This window comes from Rhinatrema bivittatum, chromosome 1 (genome assembly GCF_901001135.1).
Source record: "Rhinatrema bivittatum chromosome 1, aRhiBiv1.1, whole genome shotgun sequence".
In the NCBI taxonomy this organism is placed as follows: domain Eukaryota; kingdom Metazoa; phylum Chordata; class Amphibia; order Gymnophiona; family Rhinatrematidae; genus Rhinatrema; species Rhinatrema bivittatum.
The window spans coordinates 78,575,629-78,590,650 of record NC_042615.1 but is presented as its reverse complement, the minus strand read 5'-3'; the positions used below and the strand labels follow the sequence as shown (position 1 = coordinate 78,590,650).

General features: G+C 42.8%; 1 protein-coding gene across 1 annotated transcript in view; it reads right to left on the bottom strand.

Annotated features, from left to right (window-relative positions):
* The window catches only part of TMA16 (translation machinery associated 16 homolog), a 105,495-nt gene that overhangs the window by 29,062 nt on the left and 61,411 nt on the right, over positions 1-15,022 (bottom strand). The window contains exons 3-4 of the mRNA XM_029618915.1: positions 13,271-13,308; positions 12,897-12,981 (exon numbers count right to left, since the gene is read on the bottom strand). Of these exons, the coding sequence (XP_029474775.1) occupies positions 12,897-12,981; positions 13,271-13,308 (123 nt within the window). The remainder of the gene's footprint in view (positions 1-12,896; positions 12,982-13,270; positions 13,309-15,022) is intronic.

Here is a 15,022-nt window from a genome sequence, read left to right as displayed (position 1 = left end):
TAACTTGCCTTGATTTTGAGTTATGAGAGTGGGTGCTGTGCCCAGGCGAATTGGGTCTCTGATCGAGAGGTCGAGAAGTATTGGAAACCAAACTTGTTGAGGCCAATACGGGGCTATGAGGATCCTTGTCCTGTTGGAGCTTCACGAAAGTCTTGGCTATGAGCGGGATCGGAGGATACACATACAGAAGGCCTGTGTTCCAAGGGTGAACACCACCTTGTGATTCAATTTGGACGCAAAGAGGTCTATGGTTGGATGACCCCAGCGTTGAAAGATTTAGTTCGCTTTACAGGGATCCAGAGACATTCGTGTGGATGGAAACGTCGACTGAGACTGTCCACTAGGACATTTTGTATAGCTGCTAGGTACGTGGCCTTGAGGCTCATGGAGTGTGCTAAGGCCCAGTCCCAAATCTGCACTGTTTCCTGACAGAGGAGATAGGAGCCTGTGCCTCCCTGCTTGTTTATTTCCACATTGCCACTGTGTTGTCTGTCTGTATCAACACAACCTTGTGGGATAGGCAGTCCTTGAAGGCATAGAGGGCATATCGTATCGCTCGAAGCTCCATAAAGTTTATTTGACAATCTCGTTCGAGCAGTGTCCATGTACCTTGAGTCTGAAGGTTGTTGACGTGCACTCCCCATCCCATGTGGGATGCGTCCGTGGTTAGAATTACTTGAGTCGGTTGCTGGAATGGTAAGCCGGTCCGTAAAGCCGACTGGTTTGTCCACCATCGAAGTAAGAGACATAAATTGCCTGTGATTCGAATCATGGTCGACAGAGGCTGGATTGCTTGCAGCCATTGAGACTTTACTGTCCATTGAGTCCTTCTCATGGCTAGTTTTGCCATAGGTGTTACATGAACTGTAGATGCCATGTGGCCTAACAGGGTTAGGAATTGCAGAGCAGTGGCGACGTTGCAGGTACTCAAGTGATTTGCCAGCGTCGCTAGATTGTTGGCACGATCGCTTGGAAGAAAAGCTTTTGCGACTGTGGTATTGAGGTCTGCCCCGATGAAAGTAAGGATCTGAGACGGGGTCAAATACGATTTCTGGTAGCTGATTAGAAACCCCAAGGAATGCAGGAAGGATATGGTGCGCTGAAGTGCGGCAAGAGCTCCTTGTTTGGATGGATTTCTGATGAGCCAGTCGTCTAGGTATGGAAAAACATGAATGCTGTTTTTCTCAGATGTGCGGCTGCGACTGCCATGCACTTTGTGAATACTCGAGGTGCTAAGGCCAGTCCAAATGGGAGGACTCGATACTGAAAATGCCTTTTCCCCATTACAAATCGCAAGTACCTCTCTGTCTTCCTCAGCTCCTTCAAGTCTGCCACTCTAACCTCCAGAGATCAGACTCGCTCCCTGAGAGCCAGGAGCTCTTTGCACCGAGCACACATACAATCTCTCACCGGCAGATTAAAAAATCGCACATGTGACTCAATGCAAAAGACTGGAAAGCCCCCCTCCTGCTGCTGGACTGCTTCCTTCATCTTAATTTTGTTGAGTTCCTAGTTAAGTTTAGGATACTAAGGGAGTTGGAATTAGAGGACTACATTTACAGGTGAATTTACCAATTAATCAGCTAGTGTCCTACAAAGGGATGATTAAACTTTCAATAAGGGCTGATACCGTAGTTTGATTTAAATAAGAGTCTATTTGATTTTTAATGAGAAAGTGTCTCTTGCCTAAAAATCAAGGGTTGAGTGGGTGGGAAAGACAGACACTAGAATTAACTCTCTGGCTTGCTTATTATCTCAGACACACACAAACTCTAAAGAATATATCCCACTATTTCACCTTTCTCCAAACTTTTATAAGTCCAAAGATTCCCCAAAGCTATACTTACCAATCCTCTTTAACCACCATTAAATTAATCTTCACTCAAAGAATTTAAGGGTTTGAGATTCAATCTTTGGATTGCTTGCTGTGACCTCTGAACTCCTGTCCTGGGGGATGCTGGGAGCAGTATGCAGATGAGCCCTCTGGTTCTTTTCTACTGCAAAGGGTGCAGGGCCTCTGGAAGCTGGGGTGGTGGAATTCAATCCCTGGATCGCTTGCTGTGACCTCTGGACTCCTCTCCTGGGGGATGCTACATTGTTTCTTAAATTTTCTCAGTGTCTACTTAGTGCGTCTTAGTTCTTTGTTGTACCATGTCTTCTTCTGCGTATTCAAATTCTTTTCTTTTTGTAGTGTTTTTGATTGGACTGGGCTTAGGATTTTGGTTATTTCGTTGACAATTTTGTCCCAGGAGTCAAATGCTAAGGAGGCATTAGTTTGATTAAAATCAGTTAGTTTAGTATTCATTGCTTCTGCAAATACTTCTGTTTCAATCTTGTTTCGGAAGGTGAAGGTTTGGTTTTTGTGATTTTTTTGTGTTTGGTTGAGAAAGGTTATTTTCGCATTGATCAGGGCAGCATAGTGTTTGTCATATTTATATGACAACTGCTGTGACTGGCAAAAATTGATCAAGAATTTGACCTGTTTTGTGAGTGGGATTAGGAAACATTGTGACCATCCCATTGCTTCTAGGAAGGTTTTTGGCGTTTTGTCTACATGTAGATTAAAGTCTCCTACTATCAGTATAAAGTCAGGTAATGAAAAAGCTTAGCAAGCAGTCTTTTTGAAGAATTCCAGAAGGGCAGTAGACCATTCCTATGTTTAGTTATTTTGATTTTAGTATTGCTATCTCATAGGGATGAGTGATCTCAAATTTGTAGGGTTTTAATTTGGGGGTTTTTTTTGTTTTTTTTACTAATTATTAGTAGACCCCACCTTTGCGTTTTGGTCTGGGAAAATGAGAGAGATCACAGTTGAGATGTGTAATTTGATTAAGGAGCACATTTGTCTTTGTCATTCAGCCAAGTTTCAGTAATGCAGAAGATAGGGGGTTTTAGTTCCTCTAGTATGACATTGAGCAGTGGGATATTTTTTTGACAATGCCTGAACATTTAGTAAGAGTAGTGTGAACATTATACAACCACTCTCCTGTTATATCCTCATGCCTATAGTTGTGGAGACCATCTTAATGTTGTTTCTGTGGTTGCTTCTTGGGATTCTTCCTCTATTTCCATATATACCATGGCCTAGAAAGGGTTCTATGACATTGGGACTAGCTATTAATATTGATAATTTATAAATTTCCATCATCTATGGTACCTGAAGATGGGAGGGCTGCCAATGTAACACTATTTTTTTAAAAAGAGATCAAGGGGTGATCTAGGAAAATACAGATCAGTGAGTCTGATGTCTGCAGGCAAAATGGTAGAAACTATCATAAAGAATAAAATTGCTGAACACACAGATAAGCATAGTTTCATGGGACAAAGCCCACATGGATTTAGTCAAGGAAAGTCTTGCCTCACAAATTTGCTACTTTTTTTTTTTGAGGGTGTAAATAAATATGTGGATAAAGGTGAGTCAGTTGATATAGTGTATCCGGATTTCCAGAAAGCATTTGACAAAGTCCCTCATGAGAGACCCCTTAGGAAATTAGAACGTCATCGGATAGGTGGCAGTGTCGTACAGTGGATTGTCAACTGGTTAAACAGGTAGAAAACAGAGAGTAAGGCTAAATAGTAAATTTTCAATGGAAAAAGGTGAATAGTGGTGTGCCCTAGGGAATCCTTGGTGTTTGGGTAATTGCTAGGTTGTTGTGGCCTGGTTTGGCCTCTGTTGGAAGCAGAATGCTGGGCTTGATGGACCCTTGGTCTGACCCAGCATGGCAATTTCTTATGTTCTTAACTGTTCTGGGACCGATGCTTTTTAATATATTTATAAATGACCTGGAAATGGGAACAAGTGAGGTGATCAAATTTGCCGATGACAAAATTATTCAAAGTTGTCAAATCACAAGAGGATTGTGAGAAATTGCAAGAAGACATTACAAAACAGGAAGACCGGGCATGCAAATGGCAAATGAAATTTAATGTAGACAAGTGCAAAGTGGTGCACTTAGGGAAGAGTAACTCAAATTATAGCTTCAAAATGCAAGGTTCCACATTAGGGAGTCACCACTCAGAAAAAGGATCTAAGTGTCATCATTGAAAATACGTTGAAATCTTCTGCTCAGTGTGCAGCAGCAGCCAAGAAAGTAAATAGAATGCTATGGATTATTAAGAAAGGAATGGAGAATTTATGTATTTATTTAAAGTCTTTTCTATACCGTCGCTAAGTTATATACCATCGCAACAGTTTATATGCAGAATAAAACAAAGAATATTATAACGCCTCTGTATTGCTCCATGGTGCAACCTTATCTTGAGAATTGTCTTCAGTTCTGGTTACCACATCTCAAGAAAAATGTAGCAGAATTAGAAAAGGGACAGAGAAGGGCATCTAAGATGATAAAAGGGATGGAACAATTCCCCTATGAAGAAAGACTAAAGAGGTTAGGACTCTTCAACTTGAAGAGGAGACGGCTGAGGGGAGATATGAAAGAGGTCTATAAGATGAGTGGAATGGAACGAATAAACGTTAATCAGTTTACTCTTTCGAAAAGTACAAAGACCATGGGACACACAATGAAGTTATTGGGTAATACATTTAAAATTAAGAGAGAAAATATTTTTTTTACTCAACGCATAAAGCAGATCTGGAATTCGTTGCCAGAGGATGTGGTGAAAGCTATTATTATAGCAGCATTTAAAAAATGTGTCCATTAACAATTATTAAGGTAGAGTTGCAGAAATCCACTGCTTAATCTTGAGTAAGCAACTTGGAATTTATCTACCCCTTGGGATCCGGCCAGGTACTTGTGACCTAGCTAGGCCACGTTTGGAAACAAGATACTGGGCTTGATGGATCCTTGGTCTGACCCACTAAGGCAAAGCCTTATGTTCTTATGTTTATGTACTTTCTATGTGACAAATTTCAAAGAAGCCAACTCTAATGGCTCAAAAGGTGGCTTCACAAGCTGTGCCAGAACGGCAATAAAATCCCATAGAACAGGTGGGTTTGGCCACCAGAGGTTTAGTATGCCATAGGCCTTTCATAAGCTTTGACACTATAGGATGAATAGAAATCAGCTTGCCTTCTACTTGAACATGGCAGACCACTATGGCACTGAGGTGCCCCTTGACTGACAAGGTATTGAGTCTGAAGTGGAAAGAAATAATCACTGAAGCAGCCCATGCGGCTGCCATGCAAATGGATCCAGAGAGCTTTGTGGATATCAGAATGAGAACCATTTCCATTTAATGCTGTAAGCCCTCCTAGTTGAGGGTTTCCTGGCAGATATCAGCATGACTTCAACTTCCTTGGGTAAGGAAAGTGATGCGATCAGCAAGCGCTCAAAATCCAGGCTGTCAAGTTAAGAGTGGATTTTCAGATGATACAGATGACCGTCCTCAAGTCAGTGATGATGGGTTGGCCCTAAAAAGATCAGGGGTCTAACATATAGTCATACTACATACAAGAACCACACTTATCTGGGCCATGCTAGTACAATAAGCATCAGGATTGCCCAGTCGTTGAGTACTATTTGCAGTGACCTATCAGCAGGATCAGTGGAAAATCTACAGGTGAATAGAAAATAATCCTGAATATACCTGAGTTTGCTTGGGAGAATGGAACAAAATCTTTCTACTTTTCTATTTTCCTCCAATGTAAAGAAGTTGATGGAGGGATGTCCCCAAAGGCTGAACAGTCTATCAGTTACCGAGTGACGTAAGGAACATTTGTGATTGCCAACATGCTAAAACAGAATTGTCAATGTGTTTTGAGATCCCTAGAAGGTAGGTTGCTTATAGAACAGCCTGATCGCTGCATGCCCATTCCTATCTCCTTATCACTTCTTGACAGAGTCTATAACCCTGTGCCTCGTTGCTTGTTGATATAAAACATGGCTACTCGATTGTCAGTTTGGATGAAGATTATTTTCACTCTAAAGAGATGTGAGAATGTACACAAGGCATATCTGATTGCCTGACGTTCCAATAGGTTGATTTGAAACTGTGCTTCCACTGGCGACTAAGTTCCTGGAGTTCAGATAGGATCATCTGGTGGATGTGTCTGCTGCTAGTGTTACCTAATAGGGAAGAAAACGGAGGGAGGCCCTCTCTTAGAAGATGTCCAACCAACACCAGAGCCCTCATGCCATATGAGACATTGGGCAGATTTCAAAGTTTGGGTCAGCTGATTGGTAAACCAAGTCAGTTTATTGCCTTGCACATGACAGCTGGCTCCTCCCCAGCACTGTCTAAAATACTATCTAGGTGACGTGTGAGGTACACCATCTTTGCACCAGGCAATCCTCACATCCACCGGTCACCCAGTTATCTACATTCTTAATAACTGAATCACCAACTATGATGGCCGACCTAATCCTTCCCTCCTGGATAATAGCTCTGGGAGACACATCCTCAATGCAAGAGGACAATGCATCACCTAGAAAGCAGCTCCAAGCTACAGGATTACTTCCTGATGCACCAAGTTGATGCTCTCCAACCAAGAGATCTTCCTCCTCGAAGGCAGCACCAGGGCTCCCAGACTGGAGTTCAGACTTGGCTACTATGTCCCTGAAAGTCTCATTTATATACCTCTCTGTTTGCCTCAGCTCCTTCAGATCTGCAACTCTAGCCTCCAGAGATTGGACTCGTTCTCTGAGAGCCAGAAGCTCTTTACATTGAGTACACACACAAAATCTCACCGGCAAGTTAAAAATCCTACATGCGACACTCGATGCAAAACTACTGCTGCCTTCATATTAAATATTGAGTTCCTAGTTAAGTTTAGGTTGCTATGGGAGTAGGAATGCGTACAATTAGAGTCCTTTAAATGTACTGGTATATTCACTATTAATCTGGTAGTGATATGCCCTTTTGGCTAGATTTTTATAACAAACGCACATACAAACTAGCTTTCCCTACCTTTTGGCTACATTTTATAGTCTAAGGTGTGAAGGAGTCGTTCCCTTTCATTGCTATGTGGCTTTGGGAAGAATGTTGGCAAATGTGATGGTTTGATTCAGATGAAAAGCCGAGACCACCTTAGGTAAGAAGGAGGAGCGAGTACATAAGGCCACCTTTTCGTGGTGAAACTAGGACCTGAAGCTCGCTGACCTGTCTTGCCGAAGTTACTGCGATCAGGAACACTACTTTCCAGGTCAGGTATTTCATGTCGCTGCTGTACATGGATTCAAAGGACAGGAGCATGAGCTGCTCCAAAATCAGGTTATGGTCCCAAGGGACCAGAGGTTTGACTACTGGTAGTCTAAGTCTCAAGATTCCTTTCATGAAGCAAGAAATCAGGGGATGGTTCGAAACTGGAAGGCCACTGTATGGGTGAGGTTGTGCCACAATAGCGCTCACATGAACTCTGACGGAGGCCATTGCAAATTCCAATTGGTAGAATGTATGCAGGTACTCCAGTAAGGTTTGAGGCGAGCAGGAGAATGAGTCTATCCCCTTGTCCTGACACCAGGTCGTGTAACCGTGCCACTTGCCTGGATAGTTTTACCTTGTGGAAAACTTCTGTGACAATATTAAAATGTTTTGGACCTCTGTTGATAAACGCAGATGGTTTAAAGCTCTCCTTTCAATCTCCAAGAGGTGAGATGGAGTGAGGTGTGCATGGGTAGATCTGTACTGTCTCCCAACAAGATAGGAGGAAGGATGGATAGCTGAACTAGATAGGCGTACCAAGTTTGTCTCGGCCATGCCTGAGCGATGAGGATCAGGTCTGTAACATCCACAATGCATTTTTTTATGGTTCGAGAAATGAGCGGTATCAGAGGGTAAGCGTATAGGAGTCCCCATGTCCAAGGGATAAGGAGCGCATCCTGTGTGAATTGCTTCTGCTTGGAATAAACCGAGCAGAATGCTCAAACCTTCCTATTGTGTACTATTGTGAAGAGGTCCATGCAAGGGAGACCCCATTCCTTGAAGAGACTATCCACCACCCTTTGGGTTTAGAGTCCATTCATGTGGGTGGAATACCCTGCTGAGTTAGTCCGCTTCGGTGTTTGCAATCCCTGAGAGATAGGTCGCTTGCAGGAAAATGGAGTGATCTTCTGCCCATTTGAGCATCTGCATCGCTTCCTTGCATAGGGTCCAGGAACCTGACCCTCCTTCTTTGTTTAGGTAAAACATGGCCACTTGGTTGTCCATGTGGACCATGACGTTTCTTCCCCAAATGTGGTCGAAAAATGTGAGAAGGGCATTCCGAATCGCCTTCAACTCCAGCAGATTTATCTGACGGGTGCTCGCCGATGGCGATCATAACCATTGTGTTTTCAGATGGTCCAAATGCGGTATCTTGATGGAAGGATCGATGGTCAGAACCAGTTGGTGTGCCGGGCTCCGGAACAGCGCTCCCACCATGAGGGTTGGTGAGAATAGCCACCATGCAATAACTTTCCACATGGCCTTGGTTAATAGCATTGTTTTGGTTAATGGTAGTGCGAATTGAGTCCATTGAGACTTTAAACTCCACTGCAGGCGGCGCGCATACGGAGCAGAGTGTGTGGGACTAAGTATATTGCTGCTGCCAGGTGTCTCAAAAAGGCTAAAATTTGGTGGGCCGAAAGGCGAGCACAATTTTGCAGCTTCTCTGCCAGAGTGCGAAGAGTCTGAGCTTTGTTCTTGGGCAGGAAAACCTTACCCACTGCCACGTCTATTTTGGCCCCTATGAACTGAAGAACGTGCATTGGCTGAAGGCTGGACTTCTCATAGTTTATTACAAAGCCTAGCCCCTCTAAGCAATTTATCATGTCCATTAAGTGAGTCTGAAGAGCATTTACTTCTGAGGCCACCAGAAGCCAATCATCCAGATAAAGAAATAGTTGAATCCCTTTCCTCCTGAGGTGGGCCACTGCATTTGGTGAAGACTCTCATGGTAAATGATACAAAGGGGAACACCTTGTACTGGTAGTGGCCTAGAAACACAGGCAACACCAGGAGGAACAGTTCATCGGAATGTGGGAGTATGCATCCTTGAAATCTAGCGAGCACATCCAATCATTGGGTTGCAGGAAAGGTAAAATGGATTTGAGAGATGTCATTTCGAACTTCTCCCTTTGAATGAGGGACCATATGTTCAAAATTGAGCGGTGACCCCCCGATTTTTTGGAAATGAGGAAGTATTGGGAGTGGAAACCCCTGTTGCACCTGTGCGTAGGTACCACTTGGATTGCATGTTGCTTGAAGTAGTGAGCTCACTTCTTGTAAAAGTTGTGTTTGTGCACAGTCTCACAGTGAAGGGGTAAGGCGCGGAACAGTTGGGATTTTCTGGAAATTCAGTCGATACCCCTTATGGACAATGCTTAATACCCAACGATCCGATGTGACTGCTGTCCAAGAGTCGAAAAAATTGGATATTCAGCCCTCCACCTGTAGTGGTAGTTGCAGCCGGGCCGCCCTCAAAAACCTTGCAGCGGTTTCTGGCTGGCACCTGATTGCTGCCTCTGCTGGCGCTGGCCCTCGGTCTGTTCCTAGGCTGCAACTGTTATGCTTGCTGTCTGGGCTGCTAAAATGCCGGTGTATGATAAGGTATATATGGCCAGAAAGGGCAACTCTGGTAAGTGGACTTCCAGAGGCTGGAGTAATCTCCTGGCAGCAGATGGTTGCTCAGTCAGAGAAGCCAGGGACAAGACTGCCACATTCTGTTCTTTCAGCTGTGAGACTGTCTCCCACAGCTTGTCTCCAAAAAGGTTGTCACCCCTACATGGCAGATCTGCCAATTTCGCATGGATATCTTCATGGATGGCACTGGCCCTCAACCAAGCCATTCTGCATGCCGCTATGGCTGCCACCGATGTGCGGACCAAAGTTTCAAATGCATCGTATATCATGTGAAGGAGGTGGTGCAACCCTTCCTCCATATCCACAAAGGGCTGGGTCAGCAAGTTGTTGGATGCTCCCTCCTCGAAGCAAGGCTTGAGGGACTGTAGACCCTAGTAGAGGTACTGAGTGATGTAGAACTAATGTTGCTGAATTTTCGTGTTTAACATGGCCGCCTGGAAGGCCTGCCACCCAAACTCATCCAGGTAGCGATTATCCTTCCAAGGTGGAGCATTGGAGTGGAGCCTAGATTTTTTTTTTTTTGCCTTTTTCATAGCTGCCTCCACAACTAACGAAGCATGTGAAAGCTGCATCCTAAGAAAGTATGGGGACTTCCTCATATGGAACTTAAGGTCGGTTTTTCTGGACGTCGCTACTCCCGAGAAGGGGGACTCCCAGGTCTTCTCCATGATGACGCCCAGGACTGCATGGGAGGGCAATGCTGTTGGTTCCAATGGAACCTCGAAGATTTTTAAAATTCTGAAAACCTCCGGCTCTAGAGTCTGTCACTTTTTTGGTCTTGATCTTGAGAAGTTCACCCCACCTTCTCAATGAATTTTGAGTATGAGAGGTGCTCTGGGGACAAAGGCTGCTCTGGAGGCTCCTCGGGCAGGTCTAATGGTATTCTAGTAGATAATCCTGAAGAAGTAGAGGGGGGGGGGGGGGGGGGAGTTGCTGGGTTCTGATACTGGCTGTGGGAAGAATTGCAGATAGGATCCCCTCTCTTCCTGCAGGCTGTAGTCTTCCTGCTGTGGGGAACAACTCCGACGAGGGGCTTTAGTGGTGGATGCTCCCGCTTGCTCAACTCTAGGGATGCAAAGAAGCTGTACAGAATTGTAGAAATCTAGGATAACAACCGGGAAGCTAATTTTTCCTCTCTGGGGGTTCACTGTTCCCTCTTCAGGGTGGGGGATCTAATACCTTCCTGTTCCCTGTCTAGGGCACCACAGCCAAGAGGATGTTGGAGTCAGGTCCCCTACTGGAGTGAGTAGAAAGCTCAACCTCACAGGATGATCTGTGCCTCTTCAACAGGGGCTTCTGAAGTTGGTGGTGAGTGCATCCTCCTTCTGGACACCGAAGAAAATCTCAGTACACCTTCTGGGATGAGCCAGAGGATCCCACTGACAAGGGATAATTAGAGAGTGGGTCTACATCCAAAAAACCCAACTCAAGCAGTTCTTCTAGCAAGAAGACGATCTGAGGTTCCTACTGCAGTCTTTGCTCATGCAAAGGCCTTTTCTGGGAAGGTTTGTGCTTGCCACCCTCTACCTGTGGTGTTGGGCTCGACGCATGCCGCAAGTCTTGGACTTGCGTCGATGTGCGCTTAGCAGGTGCTGCTAAGCGCACATCACAGCATCATGGGTCTCTGACACATCGTTTCATCGTGCATTAGGACGTACTATTTTTTGACACAAGCATCAAGTTTTTCTTGCTTTGTTTAGATGCATGCGTCGATACAGCAATCCCGATGCCACCAACACCTGGTTCTGGCGCCCGGCTTGCCGTCACATCCCCCAACACCTGGTGTTTCTGCGAGGCATGGGGCAAAGGGAGCACTGGGACAGTGTATCCCACTCGGCTCTGGCCCGATTTCTTATCCTGAGGGCCAGGGAAAAAGCAATCCTTGGTTTTTCCAGGCGAGTTGTCTTCAGCCCCGGGGATGAGTGGCGCATAGGAGCTGGTGCCTTTGTCCCTTAGGCGCGTGATCTTTTTGGCATGCTGCCTCTGGGCCCTGGGTGACAAAATGCTCCACAGTCTTGGCAGTTGGACTGTTCATACTCAGTCCCCAAGCAGATGTAGCAATAGTTATATCGATCTGTGATGGACATAACCTTGCCGTATTGACAATACTTAAAGCCCGGCAGCTTGGACGCCATCATAGCACTGAAAAGTGCTGGGGGGTTTTCCCCAAAATTCTTCTGAGGAGATATGAGAGAAAAACTCCGCGTGCGACTGGCAGCATGGAAGAAAATAGACTCAGAAGGCAGGAGAATCGTGTGGGAAAACGGACATAGCCGCACAGAGCCAGAGAGAAGCTCCGCCTCAGGGATGCCGGAGGACACCCCAGACAGCATGGCTCATTCAGCCTGCTATTGACAGGAAAAAATGTCAGTTCTAAGAATGAAATAAACAGTGTGCACCTTGCTACATTGAAGTAATTCCATATGCAGGTCATCAACATGTCTTTGAATGAAAAGTGCACTAAAAATAGCTCATTTTTATGCACTGAAACCCTTATTACATAGAAAGTAAATATAACACACAAAATAATGTGTGTTACACACTAAGTAAAGCAGTGCACTAAGCCTTGCACACTTTATTACTTTAGCCTGTAAGCGAGAAACTTGTATGCTCTGTCACACATGATGCTAGAGTAAAACAAAGACGTCCTGGATAATGAGAAATTGTGTGTTCACACTCCAGCTAGCACTATATACAGAATATCTAGGCAAACTAGATGTTTTTTTTTCTGCCATCATTTTCATGTTTATAAAATCTGTAAGTGGTTGATGAAACACTAGGACAATGATTCTCCTGATTCATTGAACATAAATAGCCAGTAAAAAAGTGGGCACTGGTAATTAAGTTGCCAATCAAGTACACTCTAAACCATAGACCATTTTTCCTAAGTGTTTTCTTTTTAAGTATTTTTCTGGGTCTTAAATGTTAACAACAATGTTTTGTGGCACATACATTTCCAGAATAAGAATGGCCTGGCACAGAAAGGGCTCTATGGATCAGATAATGGCATCAAGAGCCAGTAAATGCTTGTTCCAGTAGACATTCATATTTAAGTGTGTTGGCTCAATGCTGCTAAAAAGCTTTTTCCTTACAAAAAAATTTACAATAGCAGTAATTACAACGTCTGGGCAGCAATTGTCTAAGAGCCTAACACACAGCCTGCAGCCCTTGGCTCTTCAAATAGCATCTGCTTGGCAATGCCTTCACCATCAAAACCTTTAAGAAACACACCCAGAAATAATGTACAAAAAATAGCTACTATAAAATACTGTATGATCTCCTGGATGTCTGCTGCACATTCATTTCATGAGTTTAATGTTCCTCTGGAATATTTTGTACAAAAAACCCTCATTTTGCTCTCTGCACATTGCTCTTACCTTTCAATTAGGTCACAGGCTTCCTTCTTTGTGTATTCTCTTTTGCTGTTATCAAGGTGACTTTGAAACCACTGCAGTTTTTCCCCTATGTGAACAGAGTATGAAACATACAGAGTACATTTAATAAAAAGATATAAGCACAGTTGAATGTCTTCTTGCCTATAAAAGCTAGCAGTACTAGATTGTATAACCAGACCATAGTTTAAAACAAAGCAAGGCTATTAGGTATTCAAATATTTCTATTTTAAAAAACTCACCGATAGACTTTGGTGTTAACTAAAATGAGCATGATTTTGTTTCCAGGGAAGGCTTCAAGGTTAAAGCCACAGGATACTACTACTTTTGTTTTAACAATGAAGTTAAATCACACTCACCTATAAGACTGAGACGCAATGCTCTCTCATTATTCAACCTAGAAGAACAAAATGTGCATTTTAGTCATCAACTTCAAATGAATAAAGTAATAAAAATTAAAACTGAATAAAAGCAGTCCAGCCTGGTGTTTTGCATGTAATACAACAGATAAGGTTCTATTCCAATTCTACAGGCTAACTTCTGGGAACCAAGATAGAATACTACAAAATGCTGATGCTAGTGAGAAAAGCTACAGTAAGGCCTTTACTTTCTCTTTAAAACTTGTTCTCCCTTTACCAACTTTTTCCCCATAGTCCTGCCAAAGTCTCTCTCTCTCTTTTTCTTAAAGAGAAAAATACCAACATATGGAAAATACAGTAAACATTAAGCTTGAGAAAGTTACAATTAGAGAAATTTTGTATGAACAAACATCAAGGCGGAATGGCACAAAATTCAGATTTGAAACAGCAGATAAAAGTCCCCAGATCAAATAGCTGAAGATCAAATGAGATGAAACTGTACACTTTGCTTCTTTGGAGCACTAATGAGTTTGCTTTTTTAATGAGAAAATAGAGTTTCCTGTTCTCACTGCTATGCATTTTTTGATAAGTAGATTTATAAGGAATGCAGATGCTGGCCTGATACTAAATATTTTGAAAATTAAAAGACACTGCGATCTCAAGTATGCATTGGCACAAAGTCAATTTTGAAGTCTATTTTTTTTAAATTTCATTTTAAAAGATATGACTACTTCCGTTGATATGTATCAAGTGGGAAAAGCATTCTAGGAAATATAGGGGTTCTTTTGGTTTTCATTTAAATAAATTTGTAGTGAGATTTATTTAGAGTCCCTATGGTTTAAGAAACATCATTAGATAATAAGCATCATGCTCCCTATTAATGTAAGACCTTTATAAGGTTTAGAACACTCAGGATATTAAATCCTTTTAGCTATAGTTGTCCACAGATTTTTAACAATTAATGTGAACGAATATATATCATGTGTATGGTGTTTTTGTAAGAAATATATCTGAATATGGTGTGTAACTTATAGTTCCAGCACACTTATAAGAAAATTCTATCCTTCAGATAATTAAGATTGTGCCTTTTGTCGAAAGGAATGCCCCTCCCACAACTTTCATGGAATCCGAAGGAAAAAAAAAAAAAGATTTGTAGAGGCGAGAGATACCGCTCTGCTCCTATGTTTAAATAAAAACTGTTATTAAATTAATCTAAGTAGTGAACTCTATCTTTAAAAGTCTTTAAGAACTCTGTACATTTGCTGTGGACTACTCTGATATACGTATCCCACATAAGATGTGCACTGAGATGGAATGGATACTTGTTAATATCCATGGAGTTGCTGGTGACCAATAGGATTCGTATTCTCTTTTGTATTTGGTTTATTTTTTTGTAAAGTGATTTCTATTTTTTTGACCTAGGAGAATATAACATGAGATAAAAATGCATATATGTCTATTGAAATGCAGCTATAAATGTGTAATGTGTATATATGGTACTGTTAATGTGGAATTTATATTTTCTCTTCTGTTCAGTACTGGACAGATACCATTGGCTATGAACTCACATCAATGGCAGCAAACAAGATGGCATGCATATACAGACAGGGAAGTTAATTTCAAACTGCCTAGGTACTTTTACCCATAGACTTTAGCCATAATTTTCATAGCAGATTTATGTGCATAAAGCCGCTTTGAAAAATTGCAGATGTGCATGTAATGGCACCCACATACATGTGCATTCACACTTAT